At 35.1% G+C, this 25,688-nt stretch overlaps 1 protein-coding gene across 3 annotated transcripts in view; it reads left to right on the top strand.

The window, feature by feature from the left end:
* Positions 1-25,262, top strand: part of ASCC3 (activating signal cointegrator 1 complex subunit 3) — a 258,462-nt gene extending 233,200 nt beyond the window's left edge. For 2 of the 3 annotated variants that reach the window (XM_042886807.1, XM_042886816.1), the window contains exons 37-42: positions 3,120-3,344; positions 16,028-16,179; positions 16,690-16,840; positions 22,804-23,010; positions 24,393-24,568; positions 24,656-25,262. In XM_042886807.1, the coding sequence (XP_042742741.1) occupies positions 3,120-3,344; positions 16,028-16,179; positions 16,690-16,840; positions 22,804-23,010; positions 24,393-24,568; positions 24,656-24,803 (1,059 nt within the window). In that variant the 3' untranslated portion in view covers positions 24,804-25,262. Of the gene's footprint in view, positions 1-3,119; positions 3,345-16,027; positions 16,180-16,689; positions 16,841-22,803; positions 23,011-24,392; positions 24,569-24,655 lie in introns of those variants that run through there. The other variant, XM_042886824.1, reaches the window with a different exon arrangement.
* Positions 25,263-25,688: the final 426 nt, after the last annotated feature.

Below are 25,688 nucleotides of genomic sequence, written 5' to 3'. Positions count from 1 at the left end.
ATGTATTTTAAAATGAGTTTAAAATGAGTTATTTACTTTTAGAATGATTCAAAAAAAAAAAAAAAAAAAAAAAAAGTGATGATAAATTATGTACTTGGAACACAGTGTTGTGTGATCCAGATAGGACTCTATGAAGTGAGTGGGTGATGTTGGCAGGAAGCAGAATTCAGTTATCAGAATAGCCTTTGCCCTTGTAAAATATGCCTGTCAAGTTTATGAAAGCGTATGTGTGGCATTCCTCAAAGGCAAAGCAAGTCACTGTTTCTCATGTAGCCTAGAGTTGCATACAGGATTAAGTGTAGGTTGCCCTCAAAATGATGCAGCCGTCTCTACTGCCCAAAAGAATACATTATTGGGAAAGTTCAACACAGACCCATAAAATACAGAGAGCTGTGCCACAACTGCCAAATGCTTGACTGCAGAACCCATAGCTAAAATTCCTAGTTATCTCTTGGTACCCCCCAACAAGTTACGTTTAATTGTAGGAAATTGTATTATTTGCATTGTAGTAATTGTAGTAAATGCATTATATTATTGCAGCACATGGGCTACAGTAGCCCTCATTGACATAAGAAAAAGGGAAAGTGAAAAATACACAGCAGTGCTTTGTGATTTAACTGTAAAGTTTTTATTAAATATTGACTTCAGAATTACAATTAATGATTGAAAGGTGATTCGATCTGTTTCCTTATCTGTGGAAAAGCAATATTCAGATGCAGCGTACTAAAATACTGTATGTTCTATATTGTGTGGAATAGTTGAGTCTACAGCCTTTCCCTAACAGATTGAGAGTTGTAATGAAAAGGAAAACTAAAATGAAAAAATACTGAGTGAACAGCAGGTCCCATTTGAGGTGATTACAAAGGATGTTTCTTTATTCTGTCTTTTCTTGTGCAACCTGAAAACAGTAGCAGGGGGTTACGAGCAGAGTTCATCACAGAGTTGTCAATCACTGTCATTTAACATTTTGCAATGGAAGATGTCTTTATTCAAGGACAGCTGGGCAAATCAGAGAAACAGATTTGCAGTTAGTAGTCTGTCCAGCCTACACTAAGCAAACAGGGACAGGGCAGAAATACTGGCCTCTCACATAAAAATATAATGGACTCTGCTGACCTCAGTGCCCTCCATTCAGCTTCATTCTCAGTTGTATAAAAGCTTCACTACCCATTCTCAATTTCCTTTAATTACCTACATGATGCAGATAAGAAAATGAACCTCACTTACTTACAGTCAGTGATCACAAACAGGAAATTAAGTAGGCAAGTTGTTTAAAATAAGGGGAGTGTTTTGGAGGTAAATAAAATGTGTGCTGGGGAAGAATTAGTGAAAATGCATTTTTGGGAGCACCAGTTGGTCTGGAGTGACTCGGCTGATCCTTTTTCTTTCTGCTACTTTAAACTGCAAAGGAAAACTAAGTAAAAAATCTCCTTGGTAAATATTCTTTAAAATATCTTTGAAGGAGAAGCAAGTTAAATAAAAAGAGTGAAGCAAACATGCAACATTCTATGGGGCTTAAAAAGATTGTGACCTTAGGTTCAGAGAATAAATGACCACAGTTTTCACAAGAGATCTAGCAGAGGCATCTAGGATTAAGCAGCAGTTCTCTTTAGACTGTCTTCACTTCTAATCTGCAGTCGAGATAAATTAATGACATTCTGATTTCCTTTTCAAATCTATCTTTCCTTTTACATTTGTATCACAGTTTAGCTATAGTTTCACTGTGTAGTTAAAATAAATAGAAAATGTGTACTGTCCGTTTTTTGAGAGGAGGGCACAAAGCAGCTATATAACTTCTTTTTCTTAGAAACTCTAAAAAACCTCTGTTAGGACTTCAATGAGTGGATACAGTGCTTTGCAGTTCTGTTAGGTAGTTCCATTAGGTGTTGAAAAATGGAAGTTTCTCTTTACTTCATTCTGCATTGGCTACCTTTGTGGATGTTTAATGAAAAAATGGATGTTCAGGAAGTCTGATTAGAGGTTGAATCTGTAGCTTAAAAGGAATATAAAACCTTGAATAATTTAATTTAATGGTCTCTTTTCTAAACCTACAGTTCAGAAGACATTACCTTACCATTCAAGCTACCCAAAACACTTTTATTTTGTGATAAAATATATTCATATAAATTACAAATGGAAAAAATACCTCATATTATAAAAGTCTTACTTTACTTGCAAATTTTATATTTTAGAAAGATCATTCTCATTCCAAACAAGAATATGTATGCATACATACAAGAGGATTTTGTGGAGAACATTGCCACTTGTGTCTGGATTATGTACATAGTACTCATGGACTCTGCTGACCAAATTATAGATCTGAGGATGCTTCTGTTGAGAGTTCTTACTTGCAGAGACAGTGCATCTCCTTGTCAATAGCAGACTGAACTACCACTCTGACTACACAGACAGACTTTTTCCCCTCTGCCCCAAGGATGCTGCCAGTGATAACGACAAAGATTATTGTACAGCTCCTTTTTGCAACAGTGAGGAAGTTCTTAGCTCACATTTTGATGTGAATGGTAGCACAGAAGATAATTTTCAGCACCTACTTAATGATTTTGCTGTTTTCTGTGATTACCAAGCAGCTGCTGCTTAGAAATTGATTCTCAAAATAATGAAAATACATTTTAAAATCAATTTGAAATACAACCCAGAGCTGTTTCAAGCAAACAGTGTTTTGATTACAAAAAGAAAAGTAGGAACTGTGAAAAATGAAAATGTCAGTTGTTAACTTCTTTATAGCTAACTTTACTCTGTTTTTGTGTGCTAACTAGGGTAGGATATCTGGAGAAGGTCATCTCTAATACTGAATCCATCCAGTGAATGTATTTACTTCATTATTTTATTTTCTTATTCTCTAGCAGAAAAATCAACGTAGAAAAGTTTTTAAAGCCTATAATTGGGTGAATATTTTTGAATAATTCACTAGCTGTTGTTTTCCACAAACACCTGATTCTGATAAGTAGGCTACGTAAATATTAAAATATTGCTATTTTAGCAACTAAATCTAATTACAGTAAATTAAATACATATACTTTTTATGTCTCAGAAAAAAAAAAAATAATTATTCTGAAGCTAATTACAATGCTTAAATGTATTTTTTATTTTTTTTTCAGAATGCTGATGAGTACACAGATCTACCTGTGAGACACAATGAAGACCAAATGAACAGTGAGCTGGCAAAACATCTTCCAATTGAAGTCAATCCTCATTCATTTGACAGCTCACACACAAAAACACACCTCCTGCTGCAAGCCCACTTCAGTCATGCCATGTTGCCTTGTCCAGATTATGCAACTGATACAAAGACAGTGCTGGACCAAGCAATTAGAATATGTCAGGTATAGTAATGCATTTCAGTATTTAAGTCCTGTTGTGTTTTTACTGTTATTATATTGTAATTTTGAATTTTTTATTTTGACTATTGAAAAATCTGAGGATTTCTTGCAATGTCTTGTGAGAATACTGGCATGATGCCACTATGTTTAGGAGGAACTATAAGCCAACAGAGATGTTCTCTTTACAAAGCAGAGGTAAATGAGGTTCTAGTAAAAAAAAAAAAAAAAAAAAAAAAAAAAAGCCTGCACTGACTGAAGGCATCTGTTGTCATCTCCTTTCATATGCTTCAGTCACTGTACTGTGGAATGCTACATAAAGACATTCCTGTGCAGATGTATTCCCTACAAATTGTGTGCTGACCCCCAGGAACTATGTCCCATGGGTACCTTCCTTTTTATAGGACCCTAAAGCATTCTAGTCACTGCCAAGCATAAATAAAACATGTTTTGAAATGTAATTTGGGACAAGATACCGGGTTTTTCTACAGCTTGTGAAGAAATATATCTTCTGTTTCCCAATAATCACAGAATCAAAGAGCATTCTTTTAAACAAAGATTTTAAAAACAATCTGTAGGCTTGTGACTTTTACAGTTGTGCAGAAATCTCATCCCACAGAACTAAACTGGCCAAGGGGAGTACTGGTGGCAAGCAGTCACATGTATAGATGCATGCCTCAAAAGAATTTTAAAGCAGCAATTTAGGTTTGCAATAGATTACTACAGTATTTGAAATACACCATTAATTACAGCGGGAAGAAAGCTGAGCTCTAGGTGATGCAGAGGACAGGTTGGCCCTTTGCTTCTGCAAGAGAAGAGTAATAGTATTTATTTTCTTTAGCAGAGCTGAACCTGGACTCACTCACAGATTCTCAAAGATCAGGCAATCTTCAACAAAGTTTTTTTTATCTTGCTCAGTTCCATATTTGTAAAATGGAGATAGTAATTCTTTCCTCCTACCATTTTTGTTTGCCCATATTTTAATATCCTCAGTGACCTACATGTCATCTACAAGAATGATGTTCCGATCTTATTTGAAGATTTTATTTCAGAAAGTGTAATCACTCAGAAAAACAACCTAGGGCATTCAGAAGTTCCTTTAAATTGAAGTAAAATTCAGAATATTATTCCATACAGTATTTTGGCAACTCAGGCCTTTTGTTAACTGATAAATAATGTTACGTATACAGTTGTCTTTAAAAAAAAAAAAAAAGAAAGAAAGAAAGAAAGAAAGAAAGAAAGAAAGTTCCTGCTTTCAAAGAACAAGAAAAACATGCGAGCACGTTAGTATTTTGAAGTTGGTGCATGGTTTAAATCTCTTGGGAGAATATTTGTTCCATCTTATTAGTCATGCTTTCCAAATGGAGGTTAAAGTTCCCAGAATCTAAGCAATAGACAGGGTTACACTTTCAATACTGGTTGTTACCTTTTTCCTTAGCACTGACCTGCTGATGAACTCTAGGTCAACAGAGGTGGACAAAAAGATGTTAGTTGTGAGAAAAGGAACTGAACCATGGAGGGCTCCACTGATAAACACATCCAGTGGATGACATTCTATGTGTATGTGAACACGTGCTCATACACCTCAAAGAGTAAAATTCAGCTGTGAAGCAGAATTGGGTTTTGAAATGTGTTGAATTTCTGTTTATTTACATACAAAATACTTTAGGTGTTAAGGTTGTATAGCTAACCTTCCAATGGTGACCTGAACATAAACTGTTGTTTTTGTTGGTGGATATGTGAGCAAAATGCAGACTTCCTGTGTCAGCTCTGCATTTCTGTTCCAGAAAAATAAGGTCTTTCCAAGAGCTTTTGCAAGTGGCTGTTTTCTCAGTACATGCAGAGGCAGCCATTCCAAGTTCCCCGCAGAGCACATTTGCCAATTTCTGTCAGTATGCATAAGCAAATCTCTTTCCAACACAGGTAACAAAATTCTCCACTCTCCTGTGCTGTCTTCACCTAAATCAGCCTTCTCTCCCCTGCTGCCTTTCACATTTCACCCACTGCTTGACTCTACTGATGTCCTCTGGGCCTCTTTGCCACTAACTTCAGGCTGAGTAGAGTTAATAGTCAGAAAACAATGATAATAGCATGAGCCAAGAGTAGCTGATGGATTTTGTAAAATCACCAACTAAAACTGGTGAAATCCAGTGAAGCTATTCAGTCTGCAGTAGTTGCTCAGAACAAATGTCAGAATTATTGGAATTCAAAATATTTGTTGTGTACTGTCTTTCATAATTTACCACTCTTCTCCTCAGCATATATACATAAAGCTCTGAAACAAGATTATTGTAATTACAAAACAAACCAAAAAAAAAAAGAATTATCCATATTGTAAATAAATAACAAACTTTTATGATTTTAAAATGCCCTGTGTAGGAATCCCATCCATATTCCTTTTCCTCCAGGGAAAGGGCTCTTGAACAGGGTTGCTTAAACATTGTATGTATATAATATCTACATATATCAATTACATGTGTACATATATGTATGTGTGTATATGTATATATACATATGTGTATAATAGATATATATATAATATATTGCAATTCTTGACCATTTTTGTTGGTTACAGTAAAATCCATAAGAATCTAACAGTGATCAGCTGCTTTAGTGTAATCAAGCTCTGTTACACTTCCAACTACGTTTGTTATGCAAAGATAAAGTTCATGTTATTGAAGTCTCTTTTTGTGAAGGCAACAGGAAACACCGACAGGTTTGGTTTTTTTTATGTGACATTGATAAGATTCCATTCTCTTCTAATAAGAAATGTAGACAACCACTGTTAAATTACTTTTGCTGAGATTTCTGTTATATTTTTATATTAGAATTCTGTTGATCTATACTCATAATTAAGCATAGAAGTCATGAGCTATGAAGTCACGTCTAAGGTCAAAAGGAGCACATTGCTGTGATGACACAGCATTAACAGAATTTGAGGAGCCGTGGGATTGACCCAATAGAAGAATGTAATTCTTGCCATAGAAAATTGAAGAAATACATTCTATTACAGTTTTCCTGTAGTTAGAATTTGTTTTGTTTAGAAAAAAGTTTGTTATAGCAAGATAAATTTTGATATGTATTTACACAGGATGAAATACAGAATTCTTTCCCTTTTACTGCAGAAATATAAGGAATAGCAATATGCAGTTTCTGGAAGGTGAATGCTGCCCTACTTCCACACCCAACTTTTTTAATGAACCTGAAAAGCTTGAGTGAAAAGCTAAAGAGTTTGTTAATCACTGATGTGTTGCCATTGATAAAATATAGAAGGTTCCCATGACTCAAAAAAATCTGCCAGTACTTCCTGTGAGACCTTGGGCAAGTCACTTAATTTCTGTTTTTCCTGGCTACCCTTAATAGAATTACAGTAAGCAGTGTATTTTCTTTAATCTTAGCACGCTGTCTGTATTATGTTTATTGAGAAAAGATAGAGATATCAATAGTATAGTGCTCAGCTCTTCAGCTGTTGCTTAAATTCAAACATTTGTCCACTTGTGGAAGATCATGAAAAAGAATAAAAAAATCTCATGAAATGATCTGTTTAATATTTTTATGTAATAAAATTACTACTGTAAAGACAGTACCCCATCTTTTTTCCTAGTCTCTGATTTAGAATTATGTGAAATAGACTAAATCTAATCCCATTTTTACTTCTTTTGTCAAGCCTTTTGTGACTGTGTATTCAGCGATCAGTTCTTATTCTGCTGTTCTATTGCCTATATTTGCATTAATTGAAATAGATAATGAGGTAGTAATACTACCAGTTTCAGATTCAGCAAGGAATATTATGAAATAAATGTGACAGTTGCTGGCTTTGCATTGGGATTGGCCACAAGCCTCCACTTGTAGTATAATCGTTGATAAAATATTTTAGTATTGCCAGAAGGAGGACTGCCGTGGAGCCCAGACTTAACCTTTAAGAAGTGTTTACCTATGGATGTGTTAAATGCGTCTCTGTAGGGTATCTGTGCACTGAGAGAAGATGGACAGGAAGGCAGGTTCTGCACTGCACAATGAAGTGCAGTTTGTATGGGAAACATGCATATCCCCAAAACGAGGCCCAAATAGCTCTACTGCGGATGGATGGCCTTTTCCAGGCTTGTTACACCTCTGGAGAATCTCATTTTGATGTGAAATAAAAAGCTCTTCAAATCAGGGTCTGCATTTCCTTATTAACTGGACAACGATATGTGTAGCATCCCTTTACTCGTTCTACAATAGGTAAATTAAATAAGTTCTTTATGGTCATTTTAATTTGAAGGTTTTGATGCAACTCTGAGTATCATCTTTCTTGTTCATGTTTAGAGCTTTTGAACATTGCACAGCTATTCAGTCTTAAGCTTATGGATTACGAGTTTTTTTACTCAGAGAGTGGTGAGGCACTGGCACAGGCTGCCCAGGGAAGCTGTCATATCCCATCAGTAGAGGTGTTCAAGGCCAGATTGGATGCAGCCTGTTCTAGGGGTTGGCATCCCTGTCAACAGCAGGGGTTTGGAACTGTGTGATTTTTGAAGCCCTTTCCAACCCATGCCATTCTATGATTCTTTGATACTACAATTCTGTGGGTGAAATACTTAAGCTAGCAAATTGCAGGCAGTTCTTTGCTGATGGGAGCTGTGTCCAGAGTTCTCAGGCAGAAGTTGGTTTCTGCCCATGTAGGCATAGCTGCAAACAGCAGAGGTGCCTGAGCTGTAGTTCCCAGGCTTTGCAAATGTCACTCCACACTGGACTTCCCATTCTCCCCAGATGTCCTCAGTTCCTAACATCCACTAAAACTGATGGCTTGGGGAGCCATGCCCCTTGGGTCATTTGTTTTCCTGTCTGTGAAGAAATGGAGAAGATCCTAAGTACACTTCAAGCTCTTGTGTTATCTCCTGTTATTGTGGGCATATCAATGTCTAGCTGAAAGGTAAAAATTACAGGAGTGACACGTTTTTTGGTTGCATATGCGAGATTTGTCCAGAAGCAAATAAATCTGCTCATGAGAAAGATGCTGTGTATTTTTCATAGGCTTGGCAGACTTGTGCAAGCTATGGAACAAACATGTAATTATTTTGTTTAATAAATGCATTTCAAACTATAAGTAAGTGGGCACCTTAATTCAGAGAAGGAAAGAAAGAAAGTTAAATCAACTCCATCGTGCAGAAGAGTATTCAGAAACAAGTGAATAGTAGAGGCCAATGTCTCTTTAGCTCCTACACACATTCTTTGTATACACATCGTATTCCAGCGATTGTATCATATCTGCAGTTTTATTTGAATACTAGTTGGTTACAAGGTTGGGTTGCTATTATTCCACATCAGGAGGGTAAAAATAATAGAATAACAAAAAAGATTTATGGAACATATATTGGAAATGATGCTCATTTATAGATAATAACAGCAATAAATATCTTTGTAGTGATAGTGCCTGGACACAGGAAATACTGGGATGGAAATACTTGCTGTTTTATAGGCATGTATGAGGAGGGGAAGGAGAAGCTACCTTCGTCACAGTGGTGTTGGGGATTTTGCTCACTGCAGATAGTTTGGGAACTGCTTTATGGAAGCATCTTGGTGACAGTTTAATGATGATTTGGTGTTGCTTATATATAATCCCTCCCCCACCCATAACAAACCTTTTCCCAGTTGGGGCTAGAGGAAATGAGTAATGCTTAACCCATTTGTGTGATCAATTCACTTAAGCAGCTACTGTGAAATGTTAATCACAACTTTAATTTGTACTGCATTAGCATTTTGATTAACTTGTAGGCTTGCTAGCACACTTGAAGCACTTTTACTCATAGTTACAGCTCGGAAATGACTTTTTGATTAATTAAGTTTGTTAGACAGCAGCTGAGCTTCCTGAATGCTAACCTTACAGGGCTAAAAGTTCAGGAGAAAGTTATTGGGAATAACTGTTGCTGTTGAAAAGGATTCTAGTGAATGCACTCAAAAAATTTTAATTATTGACTAAATACTACGTTACTACTTTGAGACTGAATTTAAACTTTAAAGAGGGCAGATTTATCATCATGAGAAAGATGCTGTGTATTTTTCAGAGGCTTGGCAGGCTTGTGCAAGCAATGGAACAAATGCTACCTGTAAGGCATTGTTTAGGATGAAGAAACTGGGACTTTTTGCCAAAGAAGAGACTTTTCTCAAAAAACATTTTGTTGTATTTACAGTTCACTAGCCTAGTATGGAATATCAATTTGTTAATTAGTTATTTGAAAATAAATTGGATATTGGGACTCAACAAGTTCTGAATGTGTTGGGTTATGCCCTACCAAGTTTATATTGCTAGTATCATATTCCATGGCTGCTGTTATCTCTGCAATACTATCAAAAAAAAATAAAAATCAGTATGAGCCAAAGGGTTGTACTCCACTAAATGTAGACAGTAAGTGATTTGTCCTTTCCCTGATTCTGATCATACTAATAATGTTACTATGGAGGCTAAAGGATGAATACAGGGATAGGAATCTTACAAAGCAGCTAGGAAGGTCGTAATTTGCATTTGTCAGTGAGACCTTTATGGTGACGGGAGAATGAAGAATTAGACTCTCATAGTGGGTAGCAGAGCATAGGGAAGAGGGAGCTGAATGTGCTTGTTCAAAAATATAGTGAAGAGAGGCAAGATGCAGCGGACAGTATAAAAGGAGTACCCAACTAGGGTCGATTATAGCTTATTCACTATCACTCTGATAAAATAGATTTTTTTTATATAGGCTGAAACTGTACAGCTGAATGATTTTGATACTGATTTGAAACTCCTCTTTTCCCTTTCCTCCCCCATTTAATATGTTTCTAGTAAGAAATTCTGGACTAGATCTCTGAAGTGCAATATTTGAAGTACCTGTTGTACCAATCTGTAACTTTGTGACCTTAAGATCCTCTATAAGACTTTTTCAAATAAACTCTTAGACTGTTCAGTTGTTGTTTCTGGGGTATATAATTGAAGCATCGTAATCATGATTTAGATAAAAACATGAAATGTAAGTACATATAATGCTTTAAAATCTGGGAAAATATTTTACTTATATTAGTATGATTGCAGATCACATGTGATCGTAATATAATGTTACATATTGGAAGGCATCCTAGATTTGAAGCATATGCAAAAAAGATTTCTCATTCTATATTAGTGGTTTTCAGGAAAAAGAGTAAAATGGGATGATTTTTGCATATTATTATCTAGAAATATTTTTCATATAAATTGTAGTCCTAAGCAGTTGTAAATAGGCACAGTTCTAATGACTTTAATAGATCTATGGATTTAAGCCTTTATTTGTAACTGAAGTCTAGTCCTAGACAACAGAACTTACACTGTCATTCACTGAAGACAAGGTTGGGGATATTTTTATTATTTGATATCGGAATACTGTACCTAATAAATTTGGGTACAAAAATAGGTGTAAAATCCAAACAACCTTACCTCTCTTTTTTTGACACAGCTATGCAGTAAGTTTAAAGTATTTTAGGCATACGGAATTTATTTCATATCAATATTAGTTTCCTTTCTCAAAGCATCACTGCAGAATCAGTATTTGTCTGAGAATGTGTAGGATTTATTTTATGTAAAGTTTCAAGTTTAAGGTGAATGCAGTTTACAGTGAATGTGGTTCTGCCTAGAGTGCTGTATACAGTAGTACAGAAACTTTCAATTTCCTGAATGAGGGTGCTCAAGAAAACGCCATAGTCTGTGATGCACTGGTATGAAAAGTAAAATGAACATTTAAATGGTAGAAAAATTTGAGCCCTGTATCTCACCCTAAGTATTTGTGAAGTTGCAGCTCTCACCTACCAAAACATGGCATCATTATAAAAGTTCACTTTTAGTAGGTGTAATTCTCAGCCACAATGTCATTCCATAAATTAGCTTAGCCTCTGTATCCAGAGCAATTCTCACTGTTCATTTAGCTTTATTTCTAAATATTATTATATAATATATAAATATTTACATGTGTATATATAAATGTTAAAATTTATATATACAATGTTTACATTGATATTTACAGTATTTAAGTCATTTTCTTAGTATATTCAGAGCTATATGACAGGTGAGTTCAGTAAACTACTCCAAGCAGTATACAATTTCTTCTAAGATGCAAGCTGCATCATTTTAACACTTCAGTAACTTATCTTAAAGAAAAAAGTTATTTAAGTCATTTGATGAGATCAGAAATTCTGCTAGTTGCGCAGTCTCTGGTCCCCTGCCACCCACCCAGTCATACAAGAGTGATCCAGAATGTCTGGCTTTCAAATGAAGGATGTGAAATCAATACCAAAACAATGTTACAGCTTTGCAAAAAGTTTCAAAAATATAAGATTTGCAATCAGGATATTTCTATTATTAGACAAATCTCCTAAATAAGGGAAGAAAGAGTGTTACTTAGGGAACAGTTTAGTTTAGTTCAGTTTTTTTGTTTTGTTTTTAATACATATTCAGAGTGCTTAAAAAATAAAACAAAGAAAAAGAGCATTTTATTATCACTTCTCTTCCTTGCCATACACACACCTCTTCTGCACCCTGCCTCCTTCTTTTCTTTCCCTCAAGACAGCATCATTCAAATTCCAAGCATCAGTAATAACTTTGGATAAAAAGAGACAGGCTGTAAAAATTCAGATTTATTTTAGACCAGAGAGTTACTATTTGATAATTTTTAAAAGTTTGGTAGTTGAACTAACCACTGCTCTCGAAAATAAGATGATGGAAAACTGATAGCAGATGTTGAGGGTTTCCTACTTACGGACTCCTGGTATAAGGAAACACATAGCAAGATATTCTGATCCAGACATTTTGACATTCAGCTCTATCACCTAAATGAAAATCTTTGCCATACCTGATAAACTATATCATTTACTTATTGAGCATCAGCATTTTCATTCTAGCCCTGCCGTGGTTTACAGGAAGCTGCTTCTCTTGTCAGTATGAGTCAAGAAATGTTTGATAATGATGGTTAAAATGCTAAAGAGCTCATTTAATAATTGCTGTTATTGCTTCATGTTTGTCAGAGAGTAGCACCGTAAAGTCTTAAAAGCTAAAACCTGATTCTTCCATCAAAACCATCTCAGTATAAGCCTCTGGTTTTATTTTTCTAAGTGCAGAAAGAGGCCAAAATAGTATGATGGTAAACAGTTTTTATTGTATCAAGTGATGGATCCCTTGACTACTTCTGTCTACTCCATCATTTCAAACTTAAATTAAAAAGCTGTTGATGTTGTTTTGTTTTTAATTGTTGGCTTACAAAAATGTATGATTTTCTTCTGAAAGTAAAAGCACTTTTATAGTTTCTCTTTTTTCACTTACATTCATTTGTTCACTTCTTTCTTCTCTTTCACTTTGTTTTCCCTATGGTGAAATTATCCTGTGAAAGAAATTCAGAGGGTAATTAGGTAGATAACCAATTTGTGCCATTTTAAGTTTAGAACAAAATTCTTAATCAGTTCCAAGCAAAAAAAAAAAAAAAGAAAAAAAAAAAAAGAAAAAAAAAAAAAGCACTGACTTGAAGGGAGGACAATAACTTGTTTCGTTACCTTGATTTTATAGGAATTTCAGTGATTACTTGAGTATCATCAAGCATCTGTGTGTTTTACACTTAGCAGAAAAAAAGAAGCATGTGTAGGTTTCCAAGGCAGTAGATGAAACAAGCCAACTTTACCATTGTTCTGACTTTTTCACAATGTCACTGTCTTGGATTTCACATCCAGATAGAGATGCTGTGAATAAATTCTATGGGTGAAGAAGCAGAAAATAAGGAGGAAAAGAGGATTTGCCATGTGGATTCATTATAACAATGTGGGACACAGAGTCTCACACACACACTCCCTACGGGATATCTATCTGCAAGCCTCTATCAATTTCTAGGAGATTTTCTATGTGAAAGGATCCTCCAGTTAATTTCAGTGTATAGCTTGTTTTAGATTTATTTTTCTCTGACGTCTTCTCTCTTCCTTTTCCCTTTTCAAGCCTCTGTTAAAAAGGTGGGGGTAGGGGAAAAGATTAAAAGAAAAAATGGAAAACAATGAAAACAGTGTTCTACATGTATCCTCAGAAGAATTTTACGAAAACACCACTGCTTTATGCTGACTAAATATACAGCTCAGTATGTTCTTGCTGTTCATAAAAAAGATAGGATATCTCTTCACCTATTGTTATTAATGTATATGCTACAGTTTCGTGACTGAGGAGCATGATGTTTCAGGCTATTTCAGAGTAGCAGAAAGGAGAGAGTGTGAATCAGTAGGTTGGAAACAGGAGGGAGGTGAAATGCTGCCTGGGCACCAGGCTCAAAGAGGCACAGACATATGTGGATGCTTTGCTGTCTTTCAAAATTTGGAAGTTGACTCATCCAGTAGATTTAAAGATTGTGTCCTATAAGTTTAAAATGTTAGATTCACTCTGAAAAATGCTGAGAACAATTCTTTATCTGACTAAAAATTATGTAAGCTGCTCCATACATCTATAACTCATGAAACTGTTCCTTTCAAGTGTGATTTCTAGTAAAATCTTATTTTCTAATGTTTAACAATAGTCATACCAGGAAATTACCTCAGCCAGCCAAGAAAACTATTACTGTTGAGCTGAGAGGTACTATTTGGGTAACTAGGAATGTGTGTTTCAGAGTGCTATGACTGTTCCTCCAAAAAAAGAAAAAAAAAAAAAAGACAACTTAAATGTTAAATCTAGATCATTATTAGCTGAAAGGCACTTTATCCACAATTCCAAAGAAATGTGACATCATTTGTGTAATTCAAGACTACAGGTTAAATATTTTTCTAAGTGTCACTGATCTTATCTTCCTGATCTGAAATAAAACCTGTTGAAATTGTATTATAAACTGCTAAGATAAACTGTGCGATGGGCCATGACTGAAACTAACTTGTGTCTCTAAACTCAGCATTTCTTCAGAATCAGTGTAATTTAATTGAAATAGCTCTGCGTGTGTAAACAACTCCTTTGTTTAAAGAAGATTTCACTGTTTAGTTTGCCTTAAGTAAATGCTGCCTTTTGTTTGTCTGTAAAACATTTGATTAAACATAAAGACTTACATAGACAGCTCCTCGTCATTACACTAGCATCTGGAAAATAGGTTAAAATGATGCAGGTATGTGCTATCTAAGAAAGTATCAAAGAACATAATTTGTCTTGAAAAGAAAAGCCCATGGGAACATAATCCTAGTCCTGAAATCAAACTATAGTTCTCCTAATATCAAGACAGTACTTAAAGAAGCGTGGAAATTATTCAGTGTGCCAGAATATGTTCTTGCTTTCTTGAAAAAATCATTTTCCATTATTTTGATCAAACTGCAAATTTACTATATGGCAAACCACTTTTAAATATCTGACTTTCTACTGAGTTAGAGAGCTGCAGTATGAAGATCCAAGTTTTATTGTTATGGCGAGGGTATTAAACAACAAAATTAGCAGGAGAATAAGCATATAGCATAATTTACTTCACCAGGTGAAGTGCTAATTTATGGAAATAAATTATATCAGTTGTTTTCATGTACTGTAGACAGTATGAAAATATAGCATTTATTCAAAGAACTGCATGCTCCATTTAAAAAAACTGTGTTGAAACCAAAAGCTCATGTTCAGTTTGTTCTCCTTTGGAAGAACTCTTAAATTCTCTTTCAGACTAATCATATCAAATTTCATTCTAGCTTTTTTTTTTTTTCTTTAAAATCAGCATTTTTCTTTTTATCTTAGTAAGACTACTCACCGTACATACTCTAATGAATTTTGCAGTTAGATTTTTACGCTATGATACTTGGCGCATACCTTTTACTTGCATTCTCTAAAGCACAGCAGCTAGAAGTATAAGTGATGCAGGAACTCACAAGACATGAAAGGAAGGATGACCACTAGCAGTTTTGGAGTTTGATGTTTAGCTGGTTAGGGCTTTTTTGGTTGTTTGCTTCCTTTTTTTTTATGTTACTTGGGAAGGCCTTTCAGATTCAGAACAGAAACACCAGAAGAGAGACAGCCAGACATCCTTCATTCTCAAGACAACTGTATGCAATACAAAAATTGAAATCCGTGTTATTTCTGACCAATCTTATTCAACTTGCAAAATCTATTTACTATTTTGTAATCTTCAGTCTTGAACAAAACTTTGATATGCCCATTAAGCTAAAAAAAAACTATTTAGGTTTCTGTCTAGTCCCATTCGGAAGATATTTATTTTAGTCCTTACGTTTAAAATGGGAATAATTACAGCTGCTACTGGTAAGTGACATTAGTATTAATTTTGGAATAGAAGTAAATATATTCTTAAATAGTACAAGGAGTTTTTTAATATTTACACTATTCTCGTAAAACTCGTGTCAAAGTATAACCCAATACTACAGTTAATTGTAACTTCTTCCTTTACAGTCAACTTTGGGATTTATTCTTTTCATTCTGAGTGGGATTATGTAATAGAGAGGTTATTTTTAAGGAAAAGGCCCACTGTCTGCTCCCAAACTAAAAAAAAATGTGGTGTAAATTGCTCACCATCACAAGGATAATGGCTGATGGTGATGCAAGATTTAATCCATTTATTCAAGGTTAATTCAAATTGATCTCCCATCACTAGGGTTTGAAGTAAATTCCTCCATTGAAGGCCTAGAGAGTCTTGTTAGTTAAACTCTGAATAAATGTTCTTTCTTGTATGAACCAGGTACACAAATATACTTACATTTTCTTTTTTTCTTATTAGGCAATGCTGGATGTCACAGCGCATCATGGCTGGCTGGTGGCTGCTCTGAATATAACCAACCTGGTGCAGATGATAGTTCAGGGCAGATGGGTACACGACTCTTCCCTGCTTACTGTGCCCAATATAGAAGTACAGCACCTTTATCTTTTTCAGTAAGTAACTCTTCTAAGCATTTGCAATTTTTTAGTTTCATTAAAACTTGGCTGCTGGTATTGTTTGAATTTCATTGTGCCCAAGAATGTTCATTAGTGTAACAGAAACCAAACTCATGATAGTAACAGTTATTATTATGTAATCACACTGATGCTTTCCCAAGTAATATTTCTGTTTTCAGTGTTCATCGAGTAATTAACCTTCACAGATTATTTTGAGAACCATGATTCTAAAGAAATGAACAGGAGATCACTAGAAGAGTTCCAAGTTCTAGCAAATGCAACTCTATATATTAATTACCTCTTTATTTTAATCCATTGTAAAAATATATTGTACCCATCATATCATAGATAATGCTAATTTCTATTGATGTCTAGATGATGCAGTAATTAATGCTGCCCAAAAATAAATGATCAGATTTCAAAACAGCATCAAGTTTTACCATCCAAAGTAAGGAAAATAAATGTTTGCTTTTCTTACCTGTAGTTGTGTTTTGCTTTCTGTATCAGGAAGTGGAGCCAAGGAAAAAGGAAGAGTTTGCATGGAGGTTACCAAGGTCCTATCGAGTGTCTTCCTGAACTTATGGCTGCCTGTGAAGGAAAAGAAAATGTGTTTGCTTCAATTGTGGACAATGAATTGCAAACAGCACACATTTCACAGGTAATGCTTCCTATCAGTGGTCATTATCAGTAGGATTGGAAAGCAAGAGTAGTTGGGAAAAGAAATACTCTCTTCCCTTCAGTAAATAATGTAATTTTCTGTATAAAATGCTATGCATTCATTGCTCTAATTTCAAATCACGGCTGGCTTTACAGAGGTTCTTCTCAAACCGTCTTGTCTTATTCTGTGTTAACCAGTAACATTGTGTGGTTTATGGCTGGTATTAACACATCTCCTTGCTCTATAGATACTTGTCTAGGTCGTACAATCTGCTTAGTGTTATTCAGCTTTTTAGAGCCAGCTATGCTTTAGGAATCATGCATTGCAAATGTCATTGTAGCTGTTTTCTGAAGTGGTCTGTCACACACCTTATTTTTTGAGAATACCCGTAGTAAAAGATTCAGCAGTCGTTTTCTATTTGAAACTGAAAAAGCAGATGAAATTTTCACATTTCACAGTGGGGAGAAAAAATGTCAAGTCTGCTCTAGAGTCTCATTTTCATTTGTTTTTTTCAAGGGGTTTCCAGCAAAGGACAGCTATATTCTATAGAATTCCTCACATTATAAGGCTATTGATTTCAAATAAATTTATGAAAGTGGAAAACTTCAAATTTTTTTTATATGAATACTTAAAATGACAGCAATGTGTCCTGTGTTTGACTGTTCAGCTTCAGTTAAACATTTCACTGGTTTGCAAACAAGGAGAAAAGTATTTAAATGTCTATAACAGCTGCATTTGTAACTGAATTACCATCAAAATTCTGAATTAAGAAAATGTATTGACATCAAAACAAGGCTTCATTTAACAACAGATTTCTAACATAATACACATTGATTTCAGTCCAAGTTTTAGATGTGATAAAAAATTAGAACATTGTTATAATTAGTTCAGGGAGAACTCAGAAGTAAACTTACTTAATTTATTTGCATAAATTGCCATTCTGTTATCTTTAAAAGCAAATGCAAATTGGTTCTGTCTGATATGATGATGGTTATTTGGCTCAAAAGTGCTTCAATTTGCGTAGCAATCTGGTGTCGTCTCTGCAGCGAGGCGATCCCAGGTAACATACAAATCCTGAATTATTCCAAAAATTAGTATGTTTAAAGCATCAATTTAAGTGCTAATTGCAGTAGTAATGAGAAAAAGCAGTACTACTGTGAGATTTGCATCTACTGCCCCATCAGTATGCCTGGAGCGGCTGCTGACTGGCAGAGGATTTGGCTGCTAATTAAATAATTGTATGCATGGCAGTGTTCTCGTCTGATTCAATAGATGAAGATTAATCCTCAGATAAATATGTTTGGCTGGTATTGAAATGTCTTAGCAGTTTCCTCAAAAATAGCTTGTGTGTATGTGGTGTGTATGTTCACACTGTGAATGAGTCTGTGCCTCTGTATGCCTATGTTAGTAAATACAGATGCATATGAGAGGAAAAAACAATGGCTCAGTATTATATAAGGAGAAAGTTTCATTTCTGCCACTTGGGAATGGCCATACTGGTTATAGCATGGTCATGACTGTGTTACACATGTCAGTGAAAATGTGAAACTTTAATACATAAAATTTATGTATGATTTATGGCATTTTTTGCATGAAAAATCTATTGTAATACCTTCCGCATATTCAAGACTTATATTGAGACTGCCTGTTGAGTGTCTTCATACGTAAAGTCTTTAAATGTGCATTTAAATAGGGGGCAACCTAGAGAAAATACTTCCAATAAGGAAATTACATAGTCTCTATAATGAAAAAATATGAAATTACAGGTTTTAAACATAGCATTCTGAAACCAGACCTCAACAAAGTCAAAACAAAGTGATAAGTACACCACAAAAATGCCTAAAACATTCTTTTACTAATAAATCTTTACTTGTCACTTGCAATTTTTTGAACCTGTATTGTAAACCTGTTACTAGCATGAAAATGGTTAAAAAAAAAAAATAAAATAAAAAAAATAAAAAAAAAATTGGCCTTTATAAATTTAGGAGAGAAGAAAAATGGGAAAAAATATCACATTTGGAAAGAAAAAAAATATTTTTTAAGCAGATTGTTAATTAATTTTTAAGTAACAGCTCTTGAGGCTGCTTATGGATTTGAAATATTAGGATAAGTCCTGGGGAGACGGTTTATTGGCAAAATTGTTAATGGTGTTAGCAAATGTTTGTGAAGAATTTCTAGCATGATTAGGATTTGAATCTATGAGTTTGGTGGCTAAGGACATGTAGTATATATAAATGCACATACTAGATGCACTGATACACTTAAAGGGACAATGTATGCTTATGTCACATATAGTTAAAAGTAAAAAAATTAAAATGGTCAGTAAATACTTAAGTGATGTGGGAACCTGAATTTAATTTTCCAAATACTGGTTAAAAGCCTAAACTTTACTAAAAAAGTCAGCTAGGTTTTAAAAGCTGACAGCCTAAATGCAGAAACTATTTAGGCAGTAACTCTGTAATAACTCCTGTGTTTGTGTTTTTTTTTCTGTATGGTATTTGTTTAGCAATGTTTTTTCAGTTTCTAAGTCCTTTATGTAGGCACCTTGTAAAATACTAACCTGATATTTATATTACCAAAAGAGAAAAAAAAGAGATCTCAGGATTGAAAGACTGCTGTTGCTGCTCTAGTATTGGGTACTTCTACTCGGGAAGTGTCTGTGTTTCTATAATCTCATTTTTCATTTTCGTCTGCTACTACTTCTTTCCTCAAGAAAAAAAGCATTGCTTTATTTTCTCCAAATTGCATGGATGATAACAAGGCAGCCTGTTGTCAATGGTACCTCTATCGTCATGGAGTACTGACTTTGCCTTTAATTTTCAAAAATATAAGGCCAAGATAGTTAAGTATTACAAATACCTTCTTATCCAATTACAAAGTTATTCTGAGTTTATGTATTTTGTTTGTACTGTCAAGGGTACATGAGAACTTGATAACCTTTGACACATAAAATATATTGGCATTGTACAGTATTAATAGGACTGAATCAGAATCTTCAGTGGAGCAACAGGTAGTACCAAAAAAAAGGAGTTAATACTACCTCTGCTGAAATTAAACTGTTTTCTAATGTAATTGTAACAGGCCACATCCTGCAAGATAGTAAGCATAAAAGTTTTCCAGGCAAATGATATCTGAAATACAATAAAAGGGGTGATCACTGGGCTGGTGTAGCACATGGTACCTCCACTGAAACAGCAGTACTCTGCTTTGTTGCATAGAGAATTTCACACAGTAGTAAAGTTCCTGCAGTAAAGTCAATCTTAAAAACCTTTACATTAATCAGAAAACTATTTGCATGTTAAGATGTAACTACCCAAGTAGTCTCATCCAGTATGATCTGCTGGAGGTGAATTTATTATGGTCTTTTGTGCTAACTGTAGAAAAATCTTGGCAAGAAACTAAGAACATCTTTCTCTTTCAAGATACTGCCTTTTATTTCTATTTTTTTTCTTTCAGGCTTGGGACAGAAGGGGAGATATCTTTTCCCTTAATCTTATAGCTGTTATCTTCCCTCTTATAATTTCCCTGCCCTTTCTAAGATAACACTTAATGCATTGCATCAGTAAAATTCATCAGTGTCTTGTTTTACATTGCAACTCCATGAGCGCTCACAGCTGGCCCTCCCCATCTTCTCCATTGAATGGACACAGCTGTTCATGCAGCACAGAAGAGGGAAGAAGGAAAGAGATTAGTTTTAGCCTAAATCAGTTTTCTCATTTAGTTTGGCCGGGCTATGGTAATGCAGCCATTTTAATCCAACATAAGTCTGCACTGCAGCTGAAATGGGCAGCTCTGCCCTCCCTGTGCCACTTTCACCTCTCCTGACCCAGCTCACCGCACAGCTGCACAAATGCTGTGGATGGATCGAGTAAGGAGGTGGGAAGGAGCATCTAGGGACAAGGAGAGGAGGGCTCACATCAACCCTCTTGCTGACTGTCAAAATGGCCTGCAGCCAAGCAGCTACATGAATGCTTGTGCCAGCAGGGGAGGAGGTAGGAGCACTTCATTCAGTGGTACTGAAGATTCATGCTTATTCAGAGTGCTCACAGGATTAGGGAATATGCTTCCACAATCAGCTTTAGGCAGATCTAAGTAAATTCTGTTGCCAAATGATTAGCAAGCTCATCCATCTAGCAGTACAACCACAGCATGGCAGTACATCCATTGGGGATGGAGGGGGAACAACAAGCTGGCATGGAGGCCATGGAAGGAAGGCATACTCTGCCACTCTGTTTCCACTCTGTTTGGCAACGCAATCTTAGGTCTACTTACCCTGGCTGCTGTATCCCCAATTATGTATGGATATTGTAAATATAAATCTTGATAGCAATGTCTCCAAAAAAGCAAAATTATCTTTTCATAGAATCATAGAATATTCCAACCACCTTGCCAGTGGCAGAGTTGCCAACCACTAGATCAGGTTATCCAAGGCCTCCCCTCCAGCCTAGCTTTGTACACCTCCAGGGATGGAATATCCACAGCTTCTCTGGGCAATTTGTTCCAGTGCCTTACCACCTTCTGCATAAAAAAATTCCACCTGACATCTGACTTACATCTCCTATTTTTTCAGCTTAAAGTCATGCCCCCTCGTCCTAAGACAATCAGACAACGTATGAAGTTGATCTTCCTTTTATTAAGGTTCAAGACCTTTCACCTCAGAAAAAGTAATCAGAGACACATCAAACACAATCCAAATGAAAATAGGTCTTGTTGAAAGACAAGATAATCAAAACAATACATTACATATACATATATGTACAATTTAGCCTTTTTCTAAATAAAACATTTCTGTTTTATGACCGTACTGCCCATGTGACTATGTCTACCTCTTCATTCCCACAAGGTTCTGTTTTGACATTTGCTGGCTCTTTAGCAAGATCAATATTCCTCTTTCCCTGTTCTCCTTCCTGCCCTTTACCTAGCATTTTATCTGTTATTTTGAAAACAGTGAAGTGCTCATCCCTGCTTTGTTTTGGGTTAAGGGAGGAGAGGGGCAAGGCAGAATGTGACGATTGTTTTTTCTTTGTTCATTTTTCTTGTGGTGCCTACCTCATCTATCTTCTCTACCCACAGTGAGGCCACAAATCACCGCTTCCATTTCACAGCAAAGTTGACTATTTCTTCTTCCTAATACAGTTTAAGTGACTATGCTGAATTTAATAAATGAAAGCCTACATTGCTTCCTTCCGTTTTTATCACAACTTCTCAGAGATGCTTTTGCTTGTCTGATGAAGACAACATGGAAGATACACAGGGCTGCATTTTCTGAGTGCTTCATGAATGTGAGGTTGAAGAAATTGTCACATTCACCTATGCAAAGCGTATGTCTCTAGCAACAGTTCTCAGTACAAAGATGAAAGTTGAGGGCCTGTTGCAGTTTGTAAGAAATGACAGACTTAAGATTCTTCAAAAGGATTAAAAGAAGAGTTCATGAAGATGGATGGAAGAAAATCTTTAAAAAAAAAAAATTCAGGATAACTTTGGATATGCAGTTAAATTTTTTGTTAATTATTTGAACTGATCCTCTGAACTCTCTGAGGTTTGCCCATTGCTAATTAGAACTGCAGTGTCTTGTTCTTTATGGGCTATGCTAAGGAAGTTTAATTTAGAACTTAATTATACTAGTTTTTAAGTGGCTTATAAGAAATAAATACTTTAATCAGAAGCGGTAAAGAATTTTTCCTGTGTTCAGACATCAGTAATCTTAGTGAGGCATGTCTAATGTGCTTGAAAAGTTTCACATTTGTTTTATTTGCTTAGAAGTAATTAGAGCAAGAGGTTGAGGAAAAGTATTTTATGATTCTAAGAGTCATGCTGTTAAGCATAGTATTCCTATACAAATCAATCATTCTTGATGTAGAATAAATATATTGGCTGCACATTGAATTGTTATTATTATAATGACTGTAATCTGAATTGTATGGATCATCTTCTAATCCACAGGGATCTGATTTTTCCTACAGGCTTGGAATTTCTTGTCCCGCTTGCCAATTCTACACGTTAGCCTGAGCATTAAGGGCTGTTGGGATGACCCAGCTCAGCCACAGAATGAAGTGCCTGTTCCCTCTTTGACACCAGACACACGAGATGACAAAAGATGGATCAAATTACATGCTGATCAAGAATATGTGCTCCAGATACATCTGCAGAGAACCCAGATGGGGTATCAGGTACATGAATTTATCATTTCCTTCAACAAGTGCACAAGTTTCCAATAATCCATTTACGTTATCAATAATGCTTTACACAGCGTAACAATTTTTTTTACTGTTTGAGAGTTATGCAAATTGTAAACACTTTCAAAGCCTTTTCTATATTAGTAGTGGAGCAAATGGTTTTTGCAGTAGGATAATAAATAGATTCTTTAGATAAAATCCTAGACCAATTTAAGACAATGAAAAAAAAAAATGTTTTGTTTTGTTTTGTTTTTACAAACCAGGAACTCATGCTTGGGTTCTATAAAGTAATAACAGTGGGTACAATAACTTTGCAGGCAGTATTTAAGTACCTGCCATCCTTAAACTCCTACTTCTCGTATTTTTACATATCCTGTTTCCCAAACCAATTTTTAAGTGATCCTGTGATATTCAAATATACTGCATGCCTGTACATACCTATACATACATACACACCTATAAATATGTTTTTACTTGTAACACATTCTCAGCCCTTTACTGAGGATATTCTCCACATATTCTCTTCACATTTTATATAAATCACCTTAGTTTCAAGGGGAGACTTTCTCATTTGTAGGAAAGTTTAGAGTTCTTTCATAAGCCTTTTTATTTGCTGTTCCAGTTACTGAAACTGCCTCCCTAACCAGAAGCCACTGGAAGTGTGAGAGAAGCAGGAATATTTCTTTTAGTGATCACTGCTTTATAAACCTCTCCCAGAATTTGAGCCCTATTTTGTAAGAAATGGCTGTATCAAACTGTTGCAGAAGCTTCATTGCTACAGTCATGCTTTTTCTCCTTTGTAAATCTTCAGAAAAACCTTTCCACCTACAGAGCACAAAATGAACGATGGTCAAGTGTGCATCACTGTATATTCAGCTTTCAGCAGTAAAGTCACTGTCTCAAAGAATCACTGAAATAGTCTTTCTTTTTGCTATCTCAACATTTAATAAATACTTCATGTGCTGTTTTATGTTTATATTTATCTTGAACAATATTGTTTAGTGTTATTTAAAGACACAAGGTTTACAATTAACCTTTCTGCTGAGAATAGTATTGGGAATACATTAGATGAAATTACAGAAAGGGGAACAGTATTTTCATGCAAGTTTTAATAGCTTACAAAATAAGTGAAATAATATCTTTTATTCTGTTTTGTTGCTCTTTATTTTTTCCCTTAGAACTGTTTTTCTTTGTTGTTTGTTTTGAGATGAAGCCTTCATCTAGACAGAAATAACAAAAGTGTTTTAATTTGTATCTGTAAATTATTGTATTACGTAAAAATTCACTAATCTGTTTCTGTGTTGTTTCTCATTCAAGAAAGAATGATATTTTAAAAAAACTTCCAGTTTTATTAAACTGTTTCTTTTTCTGAATAGGGAAAGCAAGACAGTAAAGCAGTGGCTCCTCGATTCCCTAAAGTTAAAGATGAAGGATGGTTTTTAATATTGGGAGAAGTTGACAAAAAAGAACTCATCGCTCTGAAGAGAACTGGATATGTCAGAAATAGAAATACTGTCTCTCTTGCTTTTTACACTCCAGAGACCCCTGGAAAGTATGACAAATTTAAAAATTAAGATCTCTTAATGATTAGGCTGAAACCTAACTGCCAAACTAATGACTCTATTTTTTACCTTTTTAGGTGTATTTACACGTTGTATCTCATGAGCGACAGTTATCTTGGCATGGACCAACAGTATGATATTTACCTGAATATTATACCAGCTAGTACTTCAGCACAAGCCACAACAGAGGTCTCTGATGCTATGAGTTATCTGACTTTGAAGTAAGGTGATCTGAAAAATCTGTTTAAAAAGAACTTGTCTTTCTCCCAACATATCTGGTCATTTTGGACTCCCAAAAAGTGAGTTTGCCTTAGCGGAACAAAACTTCTAACCTCAAGACAACTCAAAAATTGAAAGTGACTACTGTATTGACTCTGGTAACACAGAGTTAGCCACAGTGGCCTTACTCCTTTATAAAATTTTGTCTTTTCTTGGTTCATCTTTCAGAAGTCATATTTATCTCTTTTATTCCTACTAGAGCTGCCATAATTCAATTTTGACACATCAAAATAAAAGACACCGTAATTTGCGCAAATTTAGGGCTACAATCTTCATTTTGAAAAAATGTTCTGTAGCCCATGTGTGTTGATGCAGTTTAAATAGATGACTTTTTTAATTTATAGGGAAAAAATACAAAATTTGTCCTGAGAAAAATATGCTGAAAATATTGATGGATATGTTACATTTCATGTTTAATAAAAATATGTCCATAAGAATGTTTTGCATTAGATTTTTTCAGTGTGAAATATATGATGTAGTACAAAATCCTTCCCTTATGCATGCTACCCTTTGAAGATGATAATCTATAAGGAGAAAATATATATATTTTATTAATATAAGCTTATATGCAGTAAATCTTCTTGTAATCTGATCTATATGGTGGACTTGTTAGGACCAAGATTTACAGTTTACTGCACAGTCTTTAAACTGGAATGGGGCCTGGTGTTATCATGTTGCAAGAGAAAAGTTGTCTTCTTCTCTGACCTGACTCTAGAAGTTCAAGCCTTCAATTTAGTCAGCGACACAATGTAGTTGTCAGTTGATGGTGTGTCCGGGTTCCATGAAGTTCAGAAGGATCACTCCTTTCCTATCCCAAAAGACAGGGCACAT

This window comes from Lagopus leucura, unplaced genomic scaffold, assembly GCF_019238085.1.
Source record: "Lagopus leucura isolate 7727_CA_CO unplaced genomic scaffold, USGS_WTPT01 Super-Scaffold_73, whole genome shotgun sequence".
Classification (NCBI taxonomy): Eukaryota; Metazoa; Chordata; class Aves; order Galliformes; family Phasianidae; genus Lagopus; species Lagopus leucura.
Note: the sequence above shows the minus strand (reverse complement) of the source record. Positions and strands in the feature narration are given on the sequence as shown.